Below are 23,815 nucleotides of genomic sequence, written 5' to 3' on the forward strand. Positions count from 1 at the left end.
ATATGGACAAACACATCATTTGAAAAATTTGCAAAATCCAAGGAAAGGAAGGAGAAAGACTTCTCGTATACCACAATAATCGTTTAATTAACTAGTTTTTCTTAATTATTAGTTTATTAAATAATGAACTAAATTTAAAATTCTGATTAATTCAAATGATGTAACTGTTTACATCAAATGTCATATTAGATAGTATAAAAATATAATAAAAAAACACAATATGAATAACATCTCTCAAAGAAGTTTGGAAATTGGAACCAATCAGTACAAAGCCAAATGAATTTAATCCACCCTGACCCATGCATTTCACTTCCTCCTCCTCTCTCTCTCTTTCTCCCTCTAGAACTCTCAAAAGTTGAAAACTTTCGAAAGAATCAGAAGCCCTTGACGAACACGACGACGCCTATGGAGAGAGAGCTGAAAGAGCACAGTAGCTCCCTTCTCTCTCTCTCTCTCTCTCTACAAACCCTAACGCCCTAATCTTCTCCCAGCAGCTGCGGATCTTTCGAATCCCAATCTGATTTCTCTCAATTCCGGAACCACAAGAATGGCGTCGGAGCTAGGGCAACAGACGGTGGAGTTCTCCGCCCTGGTGAGCCGCGCCGCCGAGGAATCCTTCCTCTCGCTGAAAGAGCTCACAGACAAATCGAAGGCGGCGCCGGACCAGTCCGATACCGATAAGAAAATTGGACTGCTCAAGTACTTGGCTAAGACCCAGCAACGCATGCTCCGGCTCAATGTCCTCGCCAAGTGGTGCCAACAGGTCTCGTTATTCTACTGCCTCACTCAAGAAATCGATTTTGGGTTTTTATTTGGCGGCCAATTGGGTGTAAAAGTTATACATTTTGCGTCATATTTTGTGAATTATGCGTTAAATTATGTTACTTTACGGTTGTTTTTGGTGGGAGGATACGAATTCGGTTTCTTCGGTGGGTTCGTTTCTGTTCCTTAGAAAATTGTAATGCAAGTTAAAGGCTTTATCCTTTTCGGACTAGAAAATAGGTTTCGGTTTGTTGTAGCAAAATTTGTGCTTCAAAGAATATTAGAATGTAGGATTAAATTGTATTTTCTTTTTTTTCCGATTCGATGTTTGCTTGTACTTTTGGTATTGTTTTCTGCTCGAGGGTTCAGGCTTTGATTTGGCGTTCAAATGGAGTGGAGATTATACATTACAATTTCCCTTTCAAATTGTGTTAAATAATGTCAGTTTAGGGACTTTCGGCTAGGAAAAAGCTGAGGGTTTATGGGGTTTGATTTAGGACTTTGTAAATATGTCTGTGTCTCTTTACTTCTTGGGTTTGAATAATGGGAATTAAGGGTTTTGTTTTGGCTAGGAAAGGAAAAATGGGGTCTTCGGTGTTATTTGTGTTTTCTCCCTTCTGGGATATGGAAGATGATTTGCTGGTGCATGTTTCTTTATGTCTTTAGGTGGTTTAAAAGGTGACTTATACGACAGTTTATTAGCTCGTGATAGGAACTAGTTGTTTTATCGTAGGGTACACAGTAGTGTCTGAATTTTGAAAGTCAAAAGCAATGCCATGGATGTGTTTATTGGTTAGTGTGAAGTTCTATGAACCATGCCTTATGCTGATATGCCCAGAGTTTATAGTGTCCCCGATGCTTCATGTTCCATGAAATTTATTTTAATCCCTATAAGCACTTTTCAACTCGGAAGCTATAAATTTTCAGCTATTAATAATATCCATGCATTTCTATTTGCAGGTCCCGTTAATACAATACTGTCAGCAACTTACCTCCACTCTATCAAGTCATGATACCTGTTTCACTCAAGCAGCAGATTCACTATTTTTCATGCATGATGGGCTGCAGCAAGCTAGTGCTCCTGTTTATGATGTTCCATCTGCAATTGAAATCCTCCTAACAGGGTCATATCAGCGTTTGCCGAAATGTGTAGAAGACGTGGGCATCCAGAGCTCACTAAATGAGGAACAGCAGAAGCCGGCTTTGAAAAAGCTGGACACACTTGTGCGATCTAAATTACTGGAAGTATCACTTCCAAAAGAAATTACTGATGTTAAAGTCTCCGATGGTACAGCAGTGCTTCGTGTTGATGGAGAGTTCAAGGTTTTGGTGACTCTAGGCTACCGAGGGCACCTGTCAATGTGGAGGATACTGCATTTGGAACTGCTTGTTGGTGAGAGAAGTGGACCTGTAAAGCTTGAAGTATCGCGGCGGCATCTTCTTGGGGATGATTTAGAGCGCAGAATGGCTGCTACAGAAAATCCGTTCATGATATTATACTCGGTTCTACATGAGCTTTGTGTTGCACTTATCATGGGCACTGTCACAAGGCAAGTACAAGCTCTTCGGCAAGGGAGATGGAAAGATGCAATTCGATTTGAGCTCATATCCGATGGGAGCATGAGTCATGCAGGGACATCTGCCTCTGCGCAATTAAATCAAGATGGAGAAACTGATTCATCTGGTCTACGAACGCCAGGGTTAAAATTTTTATACTGGTTAGATTTTGATAAAAACAATGGTATTTCTGATTCAGCATCATGTCCGTCTATAAAAATTGAACCAGGACCGGATCTGCAGATAAAGTGTCTTCATAGCACATTTGTTATAGATCCATTAACTGGAAAGGAGGCAGAATTTTCTCTTGACCAAAACTGTATTGATGTTGAGAAGTTGCTTCTGAGAGCCATCTGCTGTAACAGATATACTCTTCTGCTTGAAATTCAGAAAGAGCTGGTGAAAAATGTTCAAATCTGGCGAGGTGCAGGGGATGTTTCTCTTCAGTCTCATGTGGAAGAAGCGGATGTTGACCATAAAAAGGTTGTTTCACGTTTTCTTGTTACTTGTTTCTGGTTCTTCATTCTGGTTATTCTTTTTTTTTTTTTTCCTTCTTAAATGTAGTGTCAGGATAATACTGTATTTTCATGAATGTGTTTTTCATGGTTCATTTTCTTCACATTTTGATATCCTAATTTTCTGTGTGCAGAAAGAAGATAAGTCCCATGCTGGAGAATATGAAGGGCAGGAAGTATTATGTGTGCGTGCCTATGGCTCGTCATTTTTCACCCTGGGAATAAACATTAGGTATCCTTGCTTATACGGTTATCAGTATATTATTACAGGATATATGAATTAAGACTTGCCAATGGACTTAAAAAACTGATTGGATGAACTAAGAAAGATGTGCAGCCAATATTGTTTCTGGTTAGACTTTGGAACAAGTTCTTGATGTGCTTTTTAGGAGTTTTCCTGATTCTTAGAATCTTAGGACATTCTTGGTGGTTCATTCAGACGCAACTTTGGTATTCTTAAGTAGATGCTTTAGAAAGGTGTCTTCTGTAACATTTTTGACTTGCAGGAATGGGCGATTTCGTCTTCAGTCCTCTCGTAATATTCTTGCTCCTTCGGGAGTTTTGTCTGAATGTGAAGATGCTTTAAATCAAGGAAGTATGACTGCAGCTGAAGTTTTCATAAATTTGAGAAGCAGAAGTATTTTGCACTTATTTGCATCTACTGGCCGATTTCTAGGGCTTGAGGTAAACATTCTCTTTCTTCTTTTGACATTATTTTCAAGAAGAAAAATCACTAGGGCTTGCCTGCTGGACTGTTGACGGTTACGTGCGGATTCACTGTATATGAACTGTGTTCTTGCAGGTGTATGAACATAGTTTTCCTGCAGTTAAAATACCGAAGAACATTTTGAATGGTTCAACTATGTTGCTAATGGGGTTTCCTGATTGCGGGAGCTCTTATTTCTTGCTGATGCAACTTGATAAGGACTTTAAACCCCTATTTAAATTGCTTGAAACTCAGCCAGATCCGTCTAGAAAACCCGATTCTTTAAATGACTTAAACCAAGTGATGCGGATCAAGAAAATTGATGTTAGCCAGATGCAGATGCATGAAGATGATATGAATTTAAGCTTGCTTGACTTGGGAAAACTACAATCCTTTCTGCCCAGTTCCAGGGGTTCTAATCAGTCTTCTGAAAATGGTCTTCTTTCGGATATCAGCCATGAAGGTTCTATGCCTATTACAGGGTGTCCACCTTCGAGTTTTTCTTCTGTTGTAGATGAAGTGTTTGAACTAGAGAAGGGGTTATCTGTGCTTCCTTTTTCTGTTCCTGGTTCTCATTTTGGATCTGCTCCGATGAATCGTCCCTCTCCTAAATGGGAAGGAGTTATGCAGATATCACAGTTAAATAATTCTTCAAATCTTTCTAGCATGGCCACCCACTATAATGGATCCTTATATCCATCAAATAATTTGAAGGGCCCCGTACATTCTGCTTCTCTTGGTAATCTACCTTCTGGTCCAGGAAGGAGTGCCACTGTGAGGAAAATACCAGTGTCAAAATCTGATCAGGATTTGGCTTCTCTTAGGTCTCCACAGTCAGTTGAGTATGGTTCTGGTACTTCAATGGATGAAGATCAGCTGAGATTTATGAATGAAACTTCAAAGGGTGCAATATATGGGAATAAATCATCCCGGTTATTATCTCCACCTCGGTCTACTGGTCCCAGAATTTCTGGGCCTAGTGTGAGACCCAACGGGCCCAAAAGTACACCTAATGGGCCTTTAACTGGACCTTCCAGAGTTGCCGGATCAAACTCATGTGCAACCCCTCCCGTATGTAAGACACTTTCTCTGTGATATTTATATTATGAGGGAAACCTGCATTGTGCATATTTTTTTAGTACTATTTATACTCTACTGAGATTGCTACACTTTTTTTTTCTTTGCCAGCCCAGGCCCCAGATTCGGGAGTATGTCATAGCCCTAACCATGATGTTTCGAAAAATGATATAAAACCTCGCAAACGCACAGTTTCAGATATGTTGAATTTGATCCCATCACTTCAGGGTGTGGAAGCCGATTCAGGAGTTTTTAAAAGGAGGAAAACTTCTGAAGTAACTCGTCCTCATCAGTCTTCTTCACAGATGCTTATGTCAAGGGATATAATTTCAAAATTTGAAGTATACAGTTACGGGGATCTGATATCTGAAGCAAATAAGGGAAATGCACCTTCCAGCATTTATGTTTCAGCTCTTCTTCATGTGATCAGACACTGTTCTCTTTGTATTAAGCATGCCAGATTAACTAGCCAGATGGCGGCTCTGGACATCCCTTATGTTGAAGAAGTGGGTCTAAGAAGTACATCATCAAACATATGGTTTCGACTTCCATTTGCCAGAGGTGATGCATGGCAACACTTATGCTTGCGACTTGGCAGACCTGGAAGCATTTATTGGGATGTCAAAATAAATGACCAGCATTTCAGGGATTTGTGGGAACTTCAGAAAGGAAGCAATAGTACACCTTGGGGTTCTGGTGTTCGAATTGCCAATACATCTGACATTGACTCTCATATTCGCTATGATCCAGAGGGTGTTGTTCTTAGTTATCAGTCTGTGGAGGCTGATAGTATTAAGAAGTTAGTGGCAGACATCCAAAGACTTTCTAATGCAAGAATGTTTGCCCTTGGGATGCGGAGATTGCTTGGTGTAAGAGCAGATGAGAAGCCAGAAGAAAGTAGTACAAACCCTGATTTTAAAGCACCAGGAGTCAAAGTTTCTCCTGAGGCAACTGATAGACTATCTGAGCAAATGCGAAGGGCATTTAGAATTGAGGCTGTTGGACTTATGAGTCTGTGGTTCAGTTTTGGATCAGGTGTCCTTGCTCGCTTTGTTGTAGAGTGGGAATCAAGTAAAGAGGGTTGTACTATGCATGTAACCCCCGACCAACTTTGGCCCCATACCAAGGTACATTCATCTGCTTTATTTTTTCTGGTTTGTTTGTTTTAGCATTTTCAATTGATGGCATTCTTATTTGGTGTGGAGTGATGTTTTATGAATCTTAATTGTTTACCTTATGTGAAACTGAGTCCTGCATGCATCCTTGGATTTTGTTTTCTTCAGTGGTTGTGCCTGAACATGCCATCTTTAATGAATTTAATAGAAATCTTCGGAAATTTCAAAATATAATTTCAACTATTTTCTGGTGGTGTCATGGAAAAATCTTTTGATATTGGATTAGGATTTGTTAAGTGCCTTAATGACATCAAAAAGGTACATTAAAACTGCATGCACAATTCTATCAAAGTTGCTTTACGAAGGATTACATCAAAATGTAATCATTGAAAAATAGTTTTTGACATGCATTCGAAGCAATTTTGATATATGTATTACAGAGATAACTTTATATTTCTCCCCATTTTTTTTTCTGATTAAAAATATTTGCATTAATAACAATACCTTGTCTGTTCTTTACAGTTCCTGGAAGATTTCATAAATGGAGCTGAAGTTGCTTCACTTTTGGATTGCATTCGACTCACTGCAGGGCCCTTGCATGCTCTTGCAGCTGCAACACGACCTGCACGAGCTAGTCCTATCCCGGGGGTCCCTGGAGGAGCAGTCCTCTCTTCTATCCCAAAGCAGGCTGGGTACTTACCATCTCAGGGCCTTATGCCTACTAGTTCAACCACAAATGCCGGACAGTCTCCTGGCCCTATGGGGAACCCAGTTTCATCTCCTTCTACAGGGCCTCTTGCAAATCATAGCCTGCATGGGGCTGCTGGGTTAGCTGGTGCTGGCCGAGGTGGACCTGGCATTGTACCCAGCTCACTGTTGCCCATTGATGTCTCTGTTGTGCTACGTGGACCCTATTGGATACGGATCATATACCGAAAGCACTTCGCAGTTGACATGCGCTGTTTTGCAGGAGATCAGGTTTGGTTGCAACCAGCAACCCCACCCAAGGGGGGCCCTTCCATTGGTGGGTCACTACCTTGCCCTCAGTTTAGACCATTTATTATGGAGCATGTAGCCCAAGAATTGAATGGTTTAGATACTAATTTCACCGGTGGTCAACAGACAGGACTGTCAAATTCAATCAATCAAACCCCCAGTTCAGGCTCCCAACTGTCTACTGTAAATGGAAATAGGGTTAACCTCCCTGGTTCTGCTGCTATGTCCAGGACAGGCAACAACCAAGTAGCTGGTTTAAACCGTGTCGGAAATGCTTCTCCGGTATCCTCAAATTTGGCTGTTGTGAGCTCAGCAGGGCCGGCTTTACGTAGATCCCCAGGTCCTGGTGTCCCTGCTCATGTGAGAGGAGAACTGAATACAGCCATTATTGGTCTTGGAGATGACGGAGGGTATGGAGGTGGTTGGGTTCCTCTTGTTGCTCTTAAAAAGGTGCTAAGAGGTATTCTCAAGTACCTTGGAGTTCTATGGCTATTTGCCCAGCTACCAGGGCTCTTGAAAGAGATTTTGGGGTCAATTCTGAAAGACAATGAAGGCACACTTCTAAATTTAGACCAGGAGCAGCCTGCATTGAGATTCTTTGTTGGGTAAGTGCTTTCAGGCGAATCTTTACACATCTCAGAAACTTTATTTTCGAATTCTTATTCTTAATCTTTTGATGGTGTGATTCCATCTTTTTTATCGTTGTTGAGGAGTTACGCTAAAACAAAGGGAAGTGCCCTAAGAAAACATCCTGACAAGGTGGACACACTGATACACGTTTGTGGTATTTATGTTTATTAAAACTTCCCTATTTTATGTTCAATACTTGTACCAGATCACTTTCAGTTAGTTATATTACATAATAATATTCACCCTTAACATTAGTGGTCCTCGGGTGATGTTTATCCGTACAAGGTTTTGCTAAATACTTCCAGGCTTATCTACTTGTTCTTTGATCTGATTGCTTGTGTTTCTGCAGTGGCTATGTATTTGCAGTAAGTGTTCACAGAGTTCAACTTCTTCTTCAAGTACTGAGCGTGAAACGATTCCATCAGCAGCAGCAAGGGCAACAGCCAAATATAAACACTGCCAATGAGGAATTATCTACAGCCGAAATAGGAGAAATATGTGACTATTTCAGTCGGCGTGTTGCTTCAGAGCCTTATGATGCATCTCGTGTCGCATCATTCATTACTCTCCTTACCTTACCCATATCAGTTCTAAGAGAATTCTTGAAATTAATAGTATGGAAAAAAGGACTAGCCCAGGCACAAGGGGGAGATGTAGCACCTGCTCAAAAACCCCGTATTGAATTATGCCTTGAAAACCACTCTGGCTCGAGTATGGATGGGAGCTCAGATAACTCATCTGTTGCCAAAAGTAATATTTATTATAATCGGCCTCATAACTCGGTTGATTTTGCACTGACACTTGTTCTTGATCCTGCTCACATACCTCATATAAACGCCGCTGGTGGAGCTGCATGGTTGCCATACTGTGTCTCAGTGAGGTTGAGGTATTCATTTGGCGAAAATCCTAACGTGTCCTTTCTTGGTATGGAAGGAAGCCATGGAGGTCGAGCTTGCTGGTTGCGCGTTGATGACTGGGAGAAGTGTAAAAACAAGGTTGCTCGAACTGTGGAACATCAGGGTAGTTCGGGAGTAGACAGTAGTCAAGGAAGGTTAAGAATCGTAGCTGACTATGTGCAAAGGACACTGCATATGTGCTTCAAGGGTTGAGGGATGGTAGTGGGGTTAGTGCAACCTCCGGGGCAACTTGATAGGTTGTGTCACTCAGATAGATACTTTTGAACTACTTCATTCGGGATTAAATCTCGATGATTTTAACGCAGATTGACCGTGGCTAGTGTTCCATTTTTCAGTTCTCAGTTTGTTGCAGGAGGAGAAACTCGTAGTGATAGGGTGGGAGAGCAAATCTGGAGGTAGGGGAATTGCCGGGAGACGGTGGCCTTTTAGAATGTAGTTGCAGAGGTTAGCAAGGAGATTGACGGGGCGGTGATGGCGGAGATGGCCTAATATCTTTCTTTCTTTTGCTGGTTTGGTTCTTTTGATGATAGGGTGTACATTATTTTGGACATTTTCTGATAATTGTTGTACAAATCAGGCTTTAATTGGTTATACTTTGTAAACATTTTGTTTCCTGCAGTGGGTCATTTCTCAAGTAACTGTTAACAGAAGTGAAAATTTTACAACTTTTTCAGTTTTACCGCCCGGTAGTTTACTCAAACAAGTGAATTTCATTCGCCTAGCCCCATCTGAGCGCTATGCAGCTAGTCATCATCATGATAAATCTTTGAGTATTTGAAAATACAAAAACAAAAAAAAGCACCTGAACTTACCTAGGCGGCTGTCTAGACTTGCCTAGGTAGTTGCTCTTACTTAGAATGAAAATAGATATCTTTCAAGTCGAACATTATGTCACTGCTTTTTGATTTTGATCAATTTAGCAACCAGGATTTGATTTCCGAATAATTTAGGCAATTTTTTAAGATTAGACAAAGGGGTCAAATTACAATCGTATGAATTTATACAGTGATTGATCTGGAGTCACAGAAATTGGATTGGAAATCAACAACCAGCTTCATTTCACTTTCTAGGCACTACAAAACAAGGAATTCTTTTCCAACGTAACTTGATCATTTATTTAAATCTCGCTTGCCAGTATTAACTCTTCAACTTATCTTCCCAATAAATTAAGTTAAAAAGACACGCGTCACTCAAGTAGATAAGTCACAAAAAAACCACTGAATTTTAGGTGCAAAGAATTTAAACACCATTGGCACTTAGTAGTACTTTCGTTTTCGCTTTTGATTATTATTATTATTATTTTAGAAGATGTCATTTTCCATCTTTCTACCCCCAATAACCTTCCCTTCAATAATGATTCATCAAATTTGAAAAAAGTACTCGCCTCACTTTTAAAGAAACAACAAACTCAGATCCATATTTTTCTGCAAAACCAGAAGCTTCCAACATATCTTTACAAGACAAGCAACCATCATCCAACTTTCAACTTGCATAAAAAAAAAAATATATTTCTAAAAATACAATAATGCAAAACCCTACATCCCTTTTGGTTGGCCCCATCTCCCATTATCCATACAAGAAAAATTGAAGAGTTCCCACCACAAAATATTAAGGTCACACTCATTCAACTAACCCCACCATTGATATTACAAGAGGAAACACATCAATTTTGCTTTTGAAAAATTCTCCCCTAGGGTTTCCAATGGCATGACAATCAGTCCCTTGTTTGACAAAACTCAAAAAATTAGAGTGATCTTGACCTGTAAGTATATCCGTTGTCATGAGTGACAAGGATACTAGGCGGAACGTGGGGTCCATAAGCGTGCCGGGAGGCGTGGATGGGGGGGGCATGTAGTAGTGGATGCTTTGTTGGATAGGCTTATGAGGAGGAGTTTGATTCCGGCTTCACCATTGTCGTTGCGTCAGGTTGATGTGTCCGGAAGATTGCTGGGGCGAGGGATATGGGCATGATGCAGAGTGCCTTGGACTGGAGGAACTGCATGGCAGCTCCTACATCTTCTTCCATCAGCTTAGCAACTTGCTGTTCTGTGCCATCGTTCGACCACTTCTCCCATGCTTGTTGATTGGTTCCTCCTTCCATGCCCTCCCCCTTCATTGGAATAAAAGCAAAAACCGAAAAATAGTCAAAATACAGTAGACAGAAAAGGCGAATTAGTACATAGACTACTCTCATTTATCAATACATTGTAAACTGTTCATCAAGCCTAGTTATGTATTAGAGAAACTTTTGTAATTATAACATATGTGCATTTGACGTGGTGAACTGTATGAATCTAATAGCGAATTCTAATACACATGCTGCCTCCATAATATGTCGATCAATTTAAAAAATGTGCAGTTAAACCTCAACTGCTGATAGGGGTACGTCAGCAACAAGCTGAGCCACTGCACCTGCTCCCCCGAGTCGACTCATACTCAAAACCTGTTTCCATAAAAACAAAATCAGATCGATAAGCATCAAGAAAATAAATTGATTAACTCCAAAATTTTGAACAACGTTGTATAACTTGTGTCCTTTTCTATTTGATTATGACTTCATTGAAATATAGAGGTTCCAACCAGACAGTCATTTCAAGTTTGAAAAAATAATTAGTTCATACAAAGCAAGTATCAATGCCTTTAATGATGCCTCAGATATGCGACATGACCAGGACCTACCTTATGGTGAAAACATTTTGAAGACTTTAGCATTTGGTACAAGTTTCCGAAGTAATAATGAATTCAAAAAACACGTTTAATTTCGAAGCAGAAAACGTTTTTTTTGTTAAAAGGATGAGGAAGTATAATTATTTATTTTTTTGAGATGATGAATATATTTGAATTTTGATTCATATACCTTGACTTGGAGCCTTAGAAATTTTACATAATCCACAATTTCGTCAAGCATAGCTGCCCTATCTGTCTGCACAAGGATATCATAACGTGTCAATACGTTTAGAATTTAATATTAAAAGCTAGGCATATTCAAACATCGTTAATAATTTGACACGAGGAAACAAGAAAAAAAGCTCAATTCATCCAGTAAAAGGTTCACAAACTCGCTTTAAGACACTAACCTTGTTACAACTGGGTACCAATTCCTGCAAAGCCTTCATTCTTTCTGCAATTCTTTCCCGACGTAACTGCACCAAGAAGATAAATACGCATACGTATATTATTACCTACAGCACTGGATAAGCAGGCATAGGATTGGATGCCAGGATGAATTCTTAAGTATTTTCAGAAACGGAATCTTTGTTACTACAAAACTAGTACAGCCCTCAATGCTAATGAATAACAGATGACTTTATCAGTCACGACAAAATTGCGTAGGCTAAATATATGCAGAAGCGATTTGGACGTCTTCAATGAGAATGAACTTACTGCTAACTCTCCCACGAAGAAGTATCTAGGTTCTCTTAGATATGAAAATTTTAGCTTACCCGTTCAGCAATACTGTGGGGATCTGTTGCTTGGCCTCGCCTTGCTCGAACCCTTGGGCGGATGGCAGGAGAGTGATGGACAGCATTAGCCGGCCCTGGTGGTGGTTGGCTATGAAACTGCGGCACCAAGATTAACAAAATTAAGTCAATCCACAAATTATCCACATGCGTTGGATTTGAACTAATGCATACTTAATCATCCGATGTGAGTACAGATACGTCAAAATTTAGCTGGACAATTGAAAGCTTTTGTATGATGTGCTCTTAATCAGCATAAGATAATATGTTTCAGATCGATCTCAATACAAGATTTCAACTTGGATTTCCATCAGATTAATCCTGACAGTCCGTAGTGGAACACTAACTTAGAACACCATCTTACAAGTCATTTCACATCCTTATTTAACTTTCCTATCATATGTTTTACAAGGAAGAGATAAACGAAATTACACGACAAAACTAAGTTTTGACATCTCGTTGAGTAAATTCTTGGCAACAGCTTGTGGGCGAGGATGACTGAATATTTAGTTGGACAAGTCAAGATGTTCTTAAGTTGTTTGTGCGTCTTTTGACCGTTTTAGTTTTGCCATTTAGAAGAAGTTTTACCCTGTTGAAATTCATGTCTTGAACACATCTTTGATGTATTGTTCGTAGTTTTCGAACGAATATCAATCGTTGATTTGGTAATAACAAACAATTCATGCCTAGAACTAAAATAACCTATCAAACTCATTGAAAAAATTAAATAAATTCAGGATCCCCAAATTATGCACAAAAATCTGCATAAATCTGAATCAACCCTAGTCATCACCAGAAGTCAAAGTATTGAAAAAGTCAAACTAGTATGAGTCAACTCCATTTGAAGAACAGGAGCGCATGTTCCCACACTCCAAGAGGCTCGTGGCCACCATTAATCTTAGTATGACAAAGATTGCAATTAGAGAAACTCGAAAGGACCAAAATGTCCCTCGGACGGCAGAACTCTTCTACACGTTCGAACAACCCACGCGTTTATGGCGCCTTCTGTATGTCGGACACGTCTTACTAACAATTCTCTCCACTCTCTCTCAAGCGCGTGCACGACACTTCTTTACCTACTACTAATGTGATTGAAACAAAGCCCTTGATTACTACAATATTATCAACTGTACCCCTCACCCTCTAAGACCATCTACAATCCTTGGACTAAAAGTTAAAATTTTTAACCTTGAAAATTTAGATTTTAATCTATAAATAGTTTTTCTGCTCAAACCTTTTTGGTCTAAATTTTTTAGCCCGAGATTATTAAAGAATAAATTTAGGCTAATTTTTTCTTTTAAAGTAATTAAAAAAAAATCTGTACACTATCATAATTTAATTTTATGAAAATTTTAACCTAAAAATATTTAAATTCTGATAAATATTGAAAATTCACTAAATTTGGATGAATTTTGAGTTCAATAATTTTTTTTACTTATTTTAGCCGTTGGATTTAAATTTGGTCGTTAGATCTTTTTTTTTTACCGTTAGATTTGATTATATTCGATCTCAGCCATTAGATTCAATAAATGCTGAAAGACATGCCCATGTGGGTGGGGGCCTGCTGGTGGTTCCCACACCATTTTCTGGGTTAAATCCTGGGGGAATTTTCTTTTATTTGGCTTTTAGCTTTTAACCTACACATTTAGCATGGGTTGGATTGGGTTTTTTTTGGGGGGGGGGGGGGGGGGGGTGGGGGGAACCCGGGTTGGGGGGCGGTGGGGGGAACCCTAAAAAATAGCATTTTGCCTAGGTTGGGTTTGGTCACATGACATTGAATTATTAAATTAGAATGTCATATAACTGGTGAATTCGTTTTATGTAAGTTTCTCTCTCTCTCATAACACTTCAAGTTCAATAATGGCAACAATCTTACTATTTGGCCTTTGGAGAACATAACAGACATGATGGCATAATGCAGGACTTTACTTGCTAACGGTAGGTCAGCGTTGCATTCCAAACGACTAACGCGATGCTGTGTGTTTTTACTTTTGCACATGACATTGCATTATCTATTTGAGATTGTATAGGGAAGTGTCTCGTACATGAAAGAGTGCATCTTTCAAATATCGAGGGCACTATAGTCATTATGAAATATTGGAGTTGGACGTACCTGGTGAGGAGGTTGCGGAGGGCGTGGCATTGGCCGGAGAGATGAGTGATTTTGCAAATGTCCAAATGCTGGAAACAAACTTGACATATGAACCGAATCTCTTTCCTGCCACACCAGACAATTACTACACCGTCAAGATTTGCAGACGTAAATTAGGTCAGTTAACTACGGCAATATGTCCGTCTCGTGACAACGGATAACAAGATTCGTTCACCAAATTAACCTTACAATACTTTTCATTTACAAGCACACCCTAACCCAGCTAGCGTCTACGTTCTCAACTCTCAAAACCAACAAAAGGAAAAGAAATTCTGGATTCCAAAATTCTTCCAAAAAAAGAAATATAAAAAAATAACAGAATAAAAAGAAAGAAAAATTCGTGCGTTTCAAATTCCAAAGAAAAAGCTGACTGAAACTGAAGGGGATCTTCTTTTCTTTCTATTTCAACACTTTTCTTGCAGCAAAGCAAAGGAATTTTCCATGGAAAACTCCATTCATTTTCCCGGAAAATGGCAAGCAAATCCGAAATCCGAAAAAAAAAAAAAAAAAAAAAAAAACATGCACACAATAAAAAATTGACAACTTGACATATTTTTTGGGGAAGAAAATACAATATTCGATGACTGCTCTAATTTACGAAAGTAGAAAATTCGAACTCAGGTGTAACTGCTCTGACCAACTGGCCTAATACAACATCCTAAGACTGCTCGAAAGAGGCATTCAAACTCGGTACCATTATTCTGACCAACTGAACTAGCTTTCGAGAACTTTGATATCATAATCTTAAAACAAAATTAAGGTTAAAGTGGAGTGAGAGAGACTTACGTTAATTGAAGCAGAGACATTGGAAGTGTTTGTGTTGTTAGTATTATTGGCTTCAACAACTTCATCTCTGAACCTGTTGTCTTGCCCAAGAAACCTACCCTGCTCCAAGTTCAAACCCAACGGCATACCCAGCCCCATCCCAACTCCTCCTCCTCCTCTGTACCCAGCACCACCACCCGAGGACCCAGCAGAACCCAGCTGCAGAGCCATGGGCATGGACCCCACTTCTCCTCCGTAGCCACCACCAGCTGACTCACCACCACCAGCACTATACGACGGCGGCACAGCTAGGATCTGCTCAAAGAAATCGTCTCCAAGTCCTTCTGGCGCATTTCCCGCCATATTACTTTCACTTGTACTGACAAAACTCCACCGGTTACTAATTTGTAACTGCAACTGCTCAGATGGGTTTTGCAATTTACAGTAAGAAAACGAAGGGTTTGGTGGGTAAACAAGTAAAGATGGGTTCTTGATGCTCTTTTTAGAGAGCGAGTCACAGAGAGAGAGAGAGAGAGAGAGAGAGAGAGAAACAGAGTGTGTCTGTGTATTGGGAAGTGGGAGGGAATTTGAGAAGTGGGGTTTTGTGTTGGTGAAATGGGTGTCAGACCCGATAACCCGGAAATGGTATTCAGGGATTTCGAGCTGGTTTTTCCAGAATCCCAGAGTGATGGGTTTTTGTTGGAGTTTTCTGGTTAGTTTTTAGAGAGAGAGAGAGAGAGAGAGAGAGAGAGCTGCTCTTCTGAAAACCTTCTGTCTTCGGCTTTCTGAATTGCTTTGCTTTTGGGCTCTGAACACTCCGACTTGGGTTTGTGTGTGCGTGTGATTTATGGTTTCCAACTTCTAGAGAGAGAGAGAAAAGGAGGAGAGAGAGAGAGAAGCAAAATTTGCAGTCTTCGTGGGACGACAGTTTCTATAGTCCCACGCGCTTACAAGACAAGCTGTTTTTCTTCAAGAAAATAAGAAACAAAGCAATTTTTTCCTTGTCATTTTTGACAATTGAAAGAATATAAACAAAAATTTGAACTTAAACGCCAAGTAATAGGATGGTTAAAAGTTAAAACAAATCTTTTCTTTAAAGCCAAAATTCTAAAGACTTTTAAGGCGATTTGGTCTGAATATATTTTTACTTCTCATCTCAAGAACTTCGTTGCCATCCGCATATATGCTTATGGTCACTATTGTTCGACAAGGATTTTATGTGCGGTTTGACCATTGGAGATTGAATCTATCCAAGATTCGCTCGTTGCTTTACAAAAATTTCTAAAGATTTTTAAGGCGACTTGGTCTGAGTCCATTTTTACTTCTGAGACCAAACTCAATCCTTGGCTAAATGCTATTTTTTAGGTTTTATTCCCTCCAAATCCAATCCAACCCATGCTAAATGTGCGGGTTAAATGCTAAAAGCCAAACAAGAGCCAAATTCCCTCTAGGATTTAGCTCATAAAATGGTGTCGGCACCATCAGCGAGACCCCACCCGCATGGGCATGTCTCATAGGATTTATTGAATTTAACTACTAAGATCGAATATAATCAAATATAATGGTAAAAAAAAAAAAAAAAAAAAAAATCTAACGGCCCAAATTTAAATTTAACGGCTAAAATAATTAAAAAAACTATTTAACTCAAAATTCATCCAAATTTAGTGATTTTTCAATATTTATCGAAATTTAAATATTTTTAGGTTAAAATGTTTATAAAATTAAATTATGGTAGTGTACATAATTTTTTTTAAAATTACTTTAAAAGAAAAAATTAACCTAAATTTATTCTTTAATAGTTTCGAGCTAAAAAATTTAGGCTAAAAGAGTTATAGAAGAAAAAGTTGTTTATGAGCTAAAATTTAGATTTTCTAGGCTAAAAATTTTAGATTTTAATCCAATAGTTGAAGATGGTCTGATTTGAAGAACTTCATTGCGGTTCGCATATATGCTTTTGGTCGTCATTATTCGACAAAGATTTTTAATCGCTATTATGTGCAGTTGGATCACTGAAAACTGAAACTATCCAATATCCACTCATTGCTTTACAAACTTTTGAAAATGTTGTGTGTTATGTAACGGTGTAGTTACTATTCGTGGTGGTACTCGCAATTTAAGCGTATAAATTTGGTTAGAGTTTTGGCTATTTTGAATTACGTGAGCTTAGGTACAAATCATGCTAGATTTGAGAGCATACTCTCTCATACATGATTTAGCCACTTTACTGTCATACCTCGCCGAAATGAGAAATATTAACTCGTATAGAAGTGTTTTTAAAATAACTAAAAACATTTTTAGAGAATATTTTTAGATTTCAAAAACATTTGAAGTGTTTCCTACTAGAAACACTAATTATGTGTTTCTTGCAGAAAACATTTCAAGTGTTTTTCCTGAATTCACCTTCAAAACACTTTTAAACAAGCCATTAATTAGATAGATTCAGTTATTTTAAAAACATTTTGAAAATAATCATCTCATAGATGATCCTAGCCGTCCAATGCATAAAAATATTACAAAAAGCAAGTCCAACTTTTTAAAACGAGACAAGAGTGTTTCCATCAAATTTTACAACCTGAAAATATGGTATTATGTTTACTTCACGTAATTAAGTTTCTATGATTGGTTCATACATCTAGCTTTTGGTCCTCTTTCTTTTGCTTTCTTAAGTAATTAGGATAATCTTTTCTTAATTTCGTCCTTAGTTATAAGCCCTTCTCTAATCAAAGATAGCAACTCACTCCTTGCACGTTTTATGCAGATAATGCGATCTTTTTCATCATTTATTTCTAACGAACTGTTATTGACACCTTAAAATATAATCATTTGGAACTTTTTATTTGTTTAATATTTCTAGAAAAATATTATTAACATTCAAAAAATATAATGTGCTCTGGCAAAATGGGTCGTGATTGTTGTGTTAATGTCGTTTCCTTGTTGTATTCATTATTTTAACGGATCGTGTCATGTCAAACCTGTTATCTTAACGTGTACGTTAAAATGTCATTTTTGTGTCAAGTTAATGGGTCATGCAAGGAATTGCCATTTCTAATTTCTAGACGTTACAAATGGGTCGTGCTCGTGTTGTTTACATGCATACACGTTATCTTAACGGGTTCTTAATGACAAACCTGATAAAGACCCCATTTATTAACATTTTCTTAACACATTTCGTATCGAGTCAATGGGTCATGCAAGGAATTACCATGTCTAATTTCTAGACCTTACAAATGGGTCGTACTCGTGCCGTTTACATGCATATACGTTATCTTAACGGGTTCTTAATGACAAACTTGATAATGACCTCATTCATTAACGTTTTCTTAACAATTGACACGATAATAACATGCCTTGTAAACTTTTTAACCCAAAATCTGTTATTTTCGTATAATTTTGACACATATTAGATTTTTGAAATATTAATACCAATTCCCATTTTTAATAGTGAAAATATGTCATAAAGTTGGGTTCGATATTAGCAGCCCAAACAAAAAATTGCCTAGGGTTGACAGGGGTCTCGGTCGGGCGGCCTAGCTGATTCGTGACAAACATTGTCCATTTGCATCTTAAACAATTAGAAGGCACAAAGGTTGCTATCTTTTTAGTTTTTAATTCTTTTCCCTTTCTAGAGACGGTGCCCTTTGTCTAGTGGAGTTACTTTTTATATAATACAAGGTGTATTATACATCTATATGAAACACCACAATACACCTATGGTATACAACTCTAAAACTTAAAATACCCTAATCCTACTAAGATAAAGCATTTTTAGAGAGAAATCTTAAGTGTAACCAGAGATATATCCTCACGTGAATGTCTTACTTCGTCCCTTAACTTGTTTATGGGTTCGAGATGGCGAGACCTAAACCAAGAATGAGACTTGCGTGAGGAACTATTATTTATGATAGAGTAGAATCTCACGTTAACGTGAGGCTTTAAGGAGAATTTTGTGGTGTTATAGAAGATATATCATAGGCAAACATAAGTCTAGAAACGCCCAATTAAACTGAGGTAGAGTGGTTTCATAAAAAAAATTGAGTATCACCATAGATATATCACTGTATGAGCATAGACCTCATCGCATGATCTAGTCACATATAGAAGATGAGCGAGATTTTGTGGTGTAACCACAAATGTATCCCCCTATTAAAATATTCATGATTACTCACGTGATAAAAGATATAGTAATTAGTGGAGATACAACCAACTATAGATTAAAATTTATTCAAGCAATAAGTGAGATACTCACATGGCGATATAAGCTCGGTGAAATGGTAAAATCTTTCACTTAGGCTTTTAGCCTTAATAAGGGACCTAGCCTCATATGTGTAAAGCCAAAATCTAAGGGGAAAAGCCCTAAGTTTATATGATAGCAATTTGATTGTTAATTATGCCCTGTTTCTAACGTGAGTTCAAATTTTTATGCAGTTATTTGTGGATGGTTTTTCTGTGATCTCTATCATTGATTAACATATATTAAGTTTATGAGGATAGATTGAAGAAGGATTATGTTTATTGACACGTATCAATCAATGTTAGAGACAACGAATATGTCACACACAAAATGAATTCAAAATATTTGAACTCTTTTAAAGTAGTGTGGTATCCCACAAAGAGAAGCTATATCTATCATTAGTGCATGATTACCCTTTCATTACATATTTTTTTAGATTACTTTTGATATATGATTGAAGCCTTTTGAAGCAATCCGTTAAAAAAAAAAAAGCATATCATATAAAATTATACAAAGCAGAAATGTGGGAAAACAAACAAAGAAGAAAAAGATCATGCATTTCTTGTATTAAATTAATAATTCTGTACATATATTATCTATATATATAACAAAAGAGCTTCCAGTTGTTGCAACCAAAGAAAATAAAAAATAAAAGAGCTTTAGAAATGATAGAAAAATAGTGTCAACCATTCAAGCACCTGTTTAATATCAAAGTTTTGTAAAAGTAGGACCAACTTCATAGCAGATATCTCGCTTTATTGAAGCAAAATTAAGATACATAAAGATTATTGTGTTGATTAGTTATTCGTCACATATACTCTTATAGAGTGGGGCTATTCACACTTCTTTTTAATTAATCTCACACACACTTCTTAACTTCTGCAATCGGATCGAATAAATTGAAGTAGATAAAAAAACAGAAATTACCAAGGAGCGTTTGGGAGGTAAAAATGAGTGTGTGGATAGCACCGTCCCCTCTTAGATATCTCATTGTTTGTCATTCATTTGCTCCAAAATTACGATTGTCCAATACGATAAATACATGGTCTATACGGAAAACCCTTTCATCTTGATTTTGCTACAGTTATAATTATGTTATTTAACTAAAAACCATATTGTTTACTCGAAAGTATGAGTATATAATTAATAAATCTTTGAGTTGGGATGATGCCATGGCCTAATGGCCATTAATAGCAAATTTGGACCACTAATCCATCATCTGTGAAAATGGTTTAGGGTTGCGTACACTACAAGACACATTTAACCTACTTTTAAGGAAAGCAAAACCCCTAACTCAGAAGCTCCTCCTTTACCTTCCAAAGCAAAAGGTTTTTCATTTCTTGGGGTAATATTCTTCCTCCCCTCCTAATTAAAAAAAATCTTATATCCCTCTCCCTGTATATGGCGGAAAATTCCTACAAGCAACTGGCCGTCCCCTCTGCACATGGGTCTCATCTCGAGTTCACCACTTGTGAGTGCTGCCATACACGATCAACTAGACATACGATTTTTTTTCACCGGCTTTTTAGCTAAAATGGTCTATAAGATTGGCATAACTCTTCTATTTGGTTCCGAAGATTTAAAAGCGATAGAATGGGTCCCTGAGTTTGTCCCCATCAATCATTTGTCATTCCGTGCAAAATCTCCATTATATAAGGATGAAATAACAAAAATACCCTTAGATTTTGTCATATCTAACTCAAAATTTGTTAAATTGAGAGTATTTTTGTCATTTTGGTTTTTATTTATGTTTTATAGAATGATCAAATAATTTATGATGAACAACTCAAAGCCCGCTTCTATTGATTTCAAATTGACAGTAAACAACTCAGGATCCGCTTCTTTCGATTTCAAATCTTAGAGACTAACATGAGGACTTATATACCAATCTCAGAGACCATAAAAAGCCATTTTCACCTAATGAGCATGGTTGGCAACACCAACACATTAGAAGGGGCACATAATTTGGACAAATTTTAAGGCAGTTTGAGTTGACGAGAGAGGGCAAAGTGCAAAGCTATCCTTAACTAAAGAAAGGAGTTTTCTGATACAAGCAACAGTGCAGGGGGAGGACTCGAACTCAGGAGTTCGGACCTGACTGTGTAAGGATAAATGCGCTTAATCAACTAAGCTACAAATCCCTTCCAATGAAAAGAAGGGATATTCAGCTGAACTAACTTAGCATATTCGCAAAACACTACAAGTAGATTATAAAAGAACGAGAATATTGATCTGCATTATTCTTGTTCTAAACTTACAGCGCAACAAAAAAAAGAGAATGTGTCGGATTGAGTGATCACTAAAACCTCATGCGTTTTCCTGTGAGATTGCGACCTTGGCTTCTTGTTTTTCTTCTTCACTCACCGCTGTAGGTGTCTCTGTGAGGCCCTCGGGTTCCTTTTTAAGCTCTGTCTCGAACTCCTTTGCTGCCTGCAATATTTACAGAGAATTCAAATACACTCTTTGAGAATTATGAGAAGCACAGAAAGGAGGCTGGACAAAAAGAGATAATTATTAGTTATAAGAACAGAACTTCGATAGGCGACAGGTGTAAGCACCGCGAGGTGTATCACTGGGTTCAAAATTTCTAGTGATTACGTTATTCACTTAATTAAGCTCACTGAAGAAAGAAGCAACATTTAAATCAGTCTTCGAATGTGTGCTACCACATACACAAATAAACCATACCCCAATCAAATAAAAGGGTTAGATGCATAAATAATGCATCCTTATTTCTTCTCTTACTCCCCATTTACGAGTGCTTGATCAATTACACTATGAACTAAACTTTTTGTTAAGGTGCCTACTGCTCAGCATTCCTTGGAATTTGATCGTTCGACAAGGGCATACCGAATTTATTTGGATATGTAATGATTAGACTATTACTTTTAGATACTCTACCGATCAACAACTAAATGAGCCAAATCTGTCTCCTTCTTGCTTTTAACAACTTATGAGAATGCGTCCATTGTCGTCCTTATTACTTAAAAAGAAAAAGAATATCCAACTAGAAGACTTTATGCTTACGCTAAAGTAAAAAATATCTTCGGAATGCTAGAGAGAGTTGTACTTGGTGACCAAAACATGAAACTCCAAACTGAGTAGATGTGCAACATAATCAACTATTTGGATTTGATATCTATATGCATCCCTCTGCCCATAATCATTTGATCCTTCTCCCGTTCTCCCGATTCCCACATCACACACTTCAAAATAAAATACAGTAAACATAACATTAAAGGTTACATACGACTAAACTAAAAACTAATTCGCTTGTTAATATATGCTAACTTTCAATGACCAACTCAAATTCAGACCATACTGCATAAAGGCAAATTCAAAGACATATTTTCCCTTTTTTCCCCCTTCCCCAAGATGTATAAAGCCCCTAGAGATATGTAATAATTATTTGAAAATAGACCCCCACATTTTGATCACTCAAAATTTTGCGATTCACATTGTTCACTCCAAGAGAGCAAAAACGGGGAGAATAGAAAGGAGTTGCATTTTGCCCGCTTGTTGTTTGTCATTCATAAACAACAGCAAGGGTTACCATTGTATTTGTTTTCCTTCCTATCGTCATCATTTCGAACTATGTTATAACTTTGAAATCTTTTACCTTCAATACTGAAACTTCTGAGGAAAACTACCTTTGATTAAACCAATATGTTCACAATAAAAATCACTGTGAACTCTACTACGACTGAGAGGTTACCGTAGTTTCTTTCTCCAATATGAAGGCACCAACGAATGTACAGTTACTTAAACCAAAAGTCATACACAAGGTGCCAACAACTTCTTAAAACACACAACTCCACTATAATCAACAATCTACAACATTTCAAGAGTTGCCCTACTCATAACAACACAAAGCCGGAAAGGGAAGTAAATGGAATATCAGAATTCCAACTTTTCGCCATTTAACACCCGAAGTATAAGGCATTTACTTACCTAATCACCAATACAGCTATGAGCTATCCCACTTAATTCACTCCACTTTAAAATGACTTCAATTCTTCTTCCCCCTTCTTACACATAGTGTTTTCTCCTATCGATTATTGCCACTAACAAGCATGTTCTTCGACTAGAGTCCAGCACGCGTAGTACAATCATGGCATGTCATTTTGTTCTTCCTAATTTGACTTTTAACTTCCCATTTTATCACAACATCCTCAAACATAATAACCCAATTTTGCTTCTTTTATTCCTCTTTTTTTCCACAGAAACTGAAGCCAGTGCAACAATAATTCCAGATATTGCATAAATTTTCTCAAGAACAAAACCCCTATTTAGATACATAAAACTACCGAATTTCTTCCAATTCCCAAATACACAAACAACACTAACAATAAAAACAATCCAATAAGCAATAAAGTTCATAAATTTTCTCGAGAACCAAACAGATCCAGTTGAAAAGAAACCAACCTGCTGGAAGCTCTTGACAGTCTTCCCAATGCTCTTCCCCACTTCAGGCAACTTCTTGGGCCCAAACACCAGAGCCGCCACACCAGCTATAACCACAATCTCCGGCATCCCCAGACCAAACAGAGCGTTACACGTCATACCCTTCTGGGCTCTCTCGGTTCTCGTTCTGCTTCTTCTCAGACCAAAAGCACTGTCATTGACAGTGCTTTTGCTGAAGGACAAAGAGGTGGTGCCATTGCTGGACAAGAAGGTGGATTGGGATGATTGGAAAGGGAGAAAAAGTGGTGATCTTGGAGTGGACAGAGTAAAAGATGAAATCTCCATGAATTTTTTTTTGTTAATTACTTTATCTGATTTTTGCCTTCTGGGTTTTGAAGATTTTGTTGAACTTTGCGTGTAATTGTATTGGGGTGTGGAAGATTAGATAACTTGAAATTGAAGGGGACGGTGGCTCCAGCCGAAAGAAGAAAATAAGAAGGGAAAGGTGGGACCTTTGGATGTAAATA

General features: G+C 37.9%; 3 protein-coding genes across 5 annotated transcripts; 1 reads left to right on the top strand and 2 right to left on the bottom strand.

Moving 5' to 3' along the window:
• The first annotated feature begins 294 nt into the window (after positions 1-294).
• On the top strand, positions 295-8,913 carry LOC137744850 (mediator of RNA polymerase II transcription subunit 14). 2 transcript variants are annotated; one of them, XR_015954140.1, is made up of 8 exons: positions 295-763; positions 1,723-2,802; positions 2,969-3,066; positions 3,341-3,518; positions 3,637-4,615; positions 4,729-5,744; positions 6,255-7,512; positions 7,708-8,913. XR_015954140.1 is itself a non-coding variant. In XM_068484658.2 (8 exons), exons 1-8 carry the CDS (start codon positions 548-550, stop codon positions 8,465-8,467), a joined length of 5,406 nt encoding a protein of 1,801 aa, XP_068340759.2. In that variant the 5' UTR covers positions 295-547; the 3' UTR covers positions 8,468-8,913. The 2 variants fall into 2 exon arrangements, 1 of the variants encoding a protein (XP_068340759.2); XM_068484658.2 differs by having other exon boundaries at positions 6,255-7,333.
• Positions 8,914-9,746: 833 nt separating this feature from the next.
• On the bottom strand, positions 9,747-15,806 carry LOC137745930 (transcription factor UNE12). Of its 2 annotated transcripts, none has more exons than XM_068485961.2 (7): positions 14,675-15,806; positions 13,850-13,954; positions 11,719-11,835; positions 11,353-11,418; positions 11,133-11,198; positions 10,641-10,718; positions 9,747-10,385 (listed from the first exon to the last, which is right to left on the bottom strand). In XM_068485961.2, exons 1-7 carry the CDS (start codon positions 15,014-15,016, stop codon positions 10,155-10,157), a joined length of 1,005 nt encoding a protein of 334 aa, XP_068342062.2. In that variant the 5' UTR covers positions 15,017-15,806; the 3' UTR covers positions 9,747-10,154. The 2 variants fall into 2 exon arrangements, with proteins under 2 accessions (XP_068342062.2, XP_068342063.2); XM_068485962.2 differs by having other exon boundaries at positions 10,647-10,718; positions 14,675-15,651.
• A 5,069-nt stretch (positions 15,807-20,875) lies between these two features.
• On the bottom strand, positions 20,876-23,764 carry LOC137745076 (sec-independent protein translocase protein TATA, chloroplastic). The gene is made up of 2 exons (XM_068484949.2): positions 23,310-23,764; positions 20,876-21,314 (listed from the first exon to the last, which is right to left on the bottom strand). Exons 1-2 carry the CDS (start codon positions 23,631-23,633, stop codon positions 21,192-21,194), a joined length of 447 nt encoding a protein of 148 aa, XP_068341050.1. The 5' UTR covers positions 23,634-23,764; the 3' UTR covers positions 20,876-21,191.
• Positions 23,765-23,815: the final 51 nt, after the last annotated feature.

This window comes from Pyrus communis, chromosome 12 (genome assembly GCF_041283825.1).
Source record: "Pyrus communis isolate YQ-2024b chromosome 12, ASM4128382v1, whole genome shotgun sequence".
Classification (NCBI taxonomy): domain Eukaryota; kingdom Viridiplantae; phylum Streptophyta; class Magnoliopsida; order Rosales; family Rosaceae; genus Pyrus; species Pyrus communis.

What these genes read in the sequence shown, in the direction of transcription:
- LOC137744850 (XM_068484658.2), top strand. Translation starts at nt 548, where the DNA reads ATGGCGTCGGAGCTAGGGCAACAGACGGTGGAGTTCTCCGCCCTGGTG. An exon ending in ATGTGCAACCCCTCCCGTAT is followed by an intron (nt 4,616 to 4,728) that starts GTAAGACACTTT and finishes TTTCTTTGCCAG; the next exon opens with CCCAGGCCCCAGATTCGGGA. An exon ending in AACTTTGGCCCCATACCAAG is followed by an intron (nt 5,745 to 6,254) that starts GTACATTCATCT and finishes TGTTCTTTACAG; the next exon opens with TTCCTGGAAGATTTCATAAA.
- LOC137745930 (XM_068485961.2), bottom strand. Translation starts at nt 15,016, where the DNA reads ATGGCGGGAAATGCGCCAGAAGGACTTGGAGACGATTTCTTTGAGCAG. An exon ending in CCCACAGTATTGCTGAACGG is followed by an intron (nt 11,419 to 11,718) that starts GTAAGCTAAAAT and finishes TTCTTGGTGCAG; the next exon opens with TTACGTCGGGAAAGAATTGC. An exon ending in TGGTACCCAGTTGTAACAAG is followed by an intron (nt 11,199 to 11,352) that starts GTTAGTGTCTTA and finishes ATCCTTGTGCAG; the next exon opens with ACAGATAGGGCAGCTATGCT.
- LOC137745076 (XM_068484949.2), bottom strand. Translation starts at nt 23,633, where the DNA reads ATGGAGATTTCATCTTTTACTCTGTCCACTCCAAGATCACCACTTTTT. An exon ending in CTGTCAAGAGCTTCCAGCAG is followed by an intron (nt 21,315 to 23,309) that starts GTTGGTTTCTTT and finishes TAAATATTGCAG; the next exon opens with GCAGCAAAGGAGTTCGAGAC.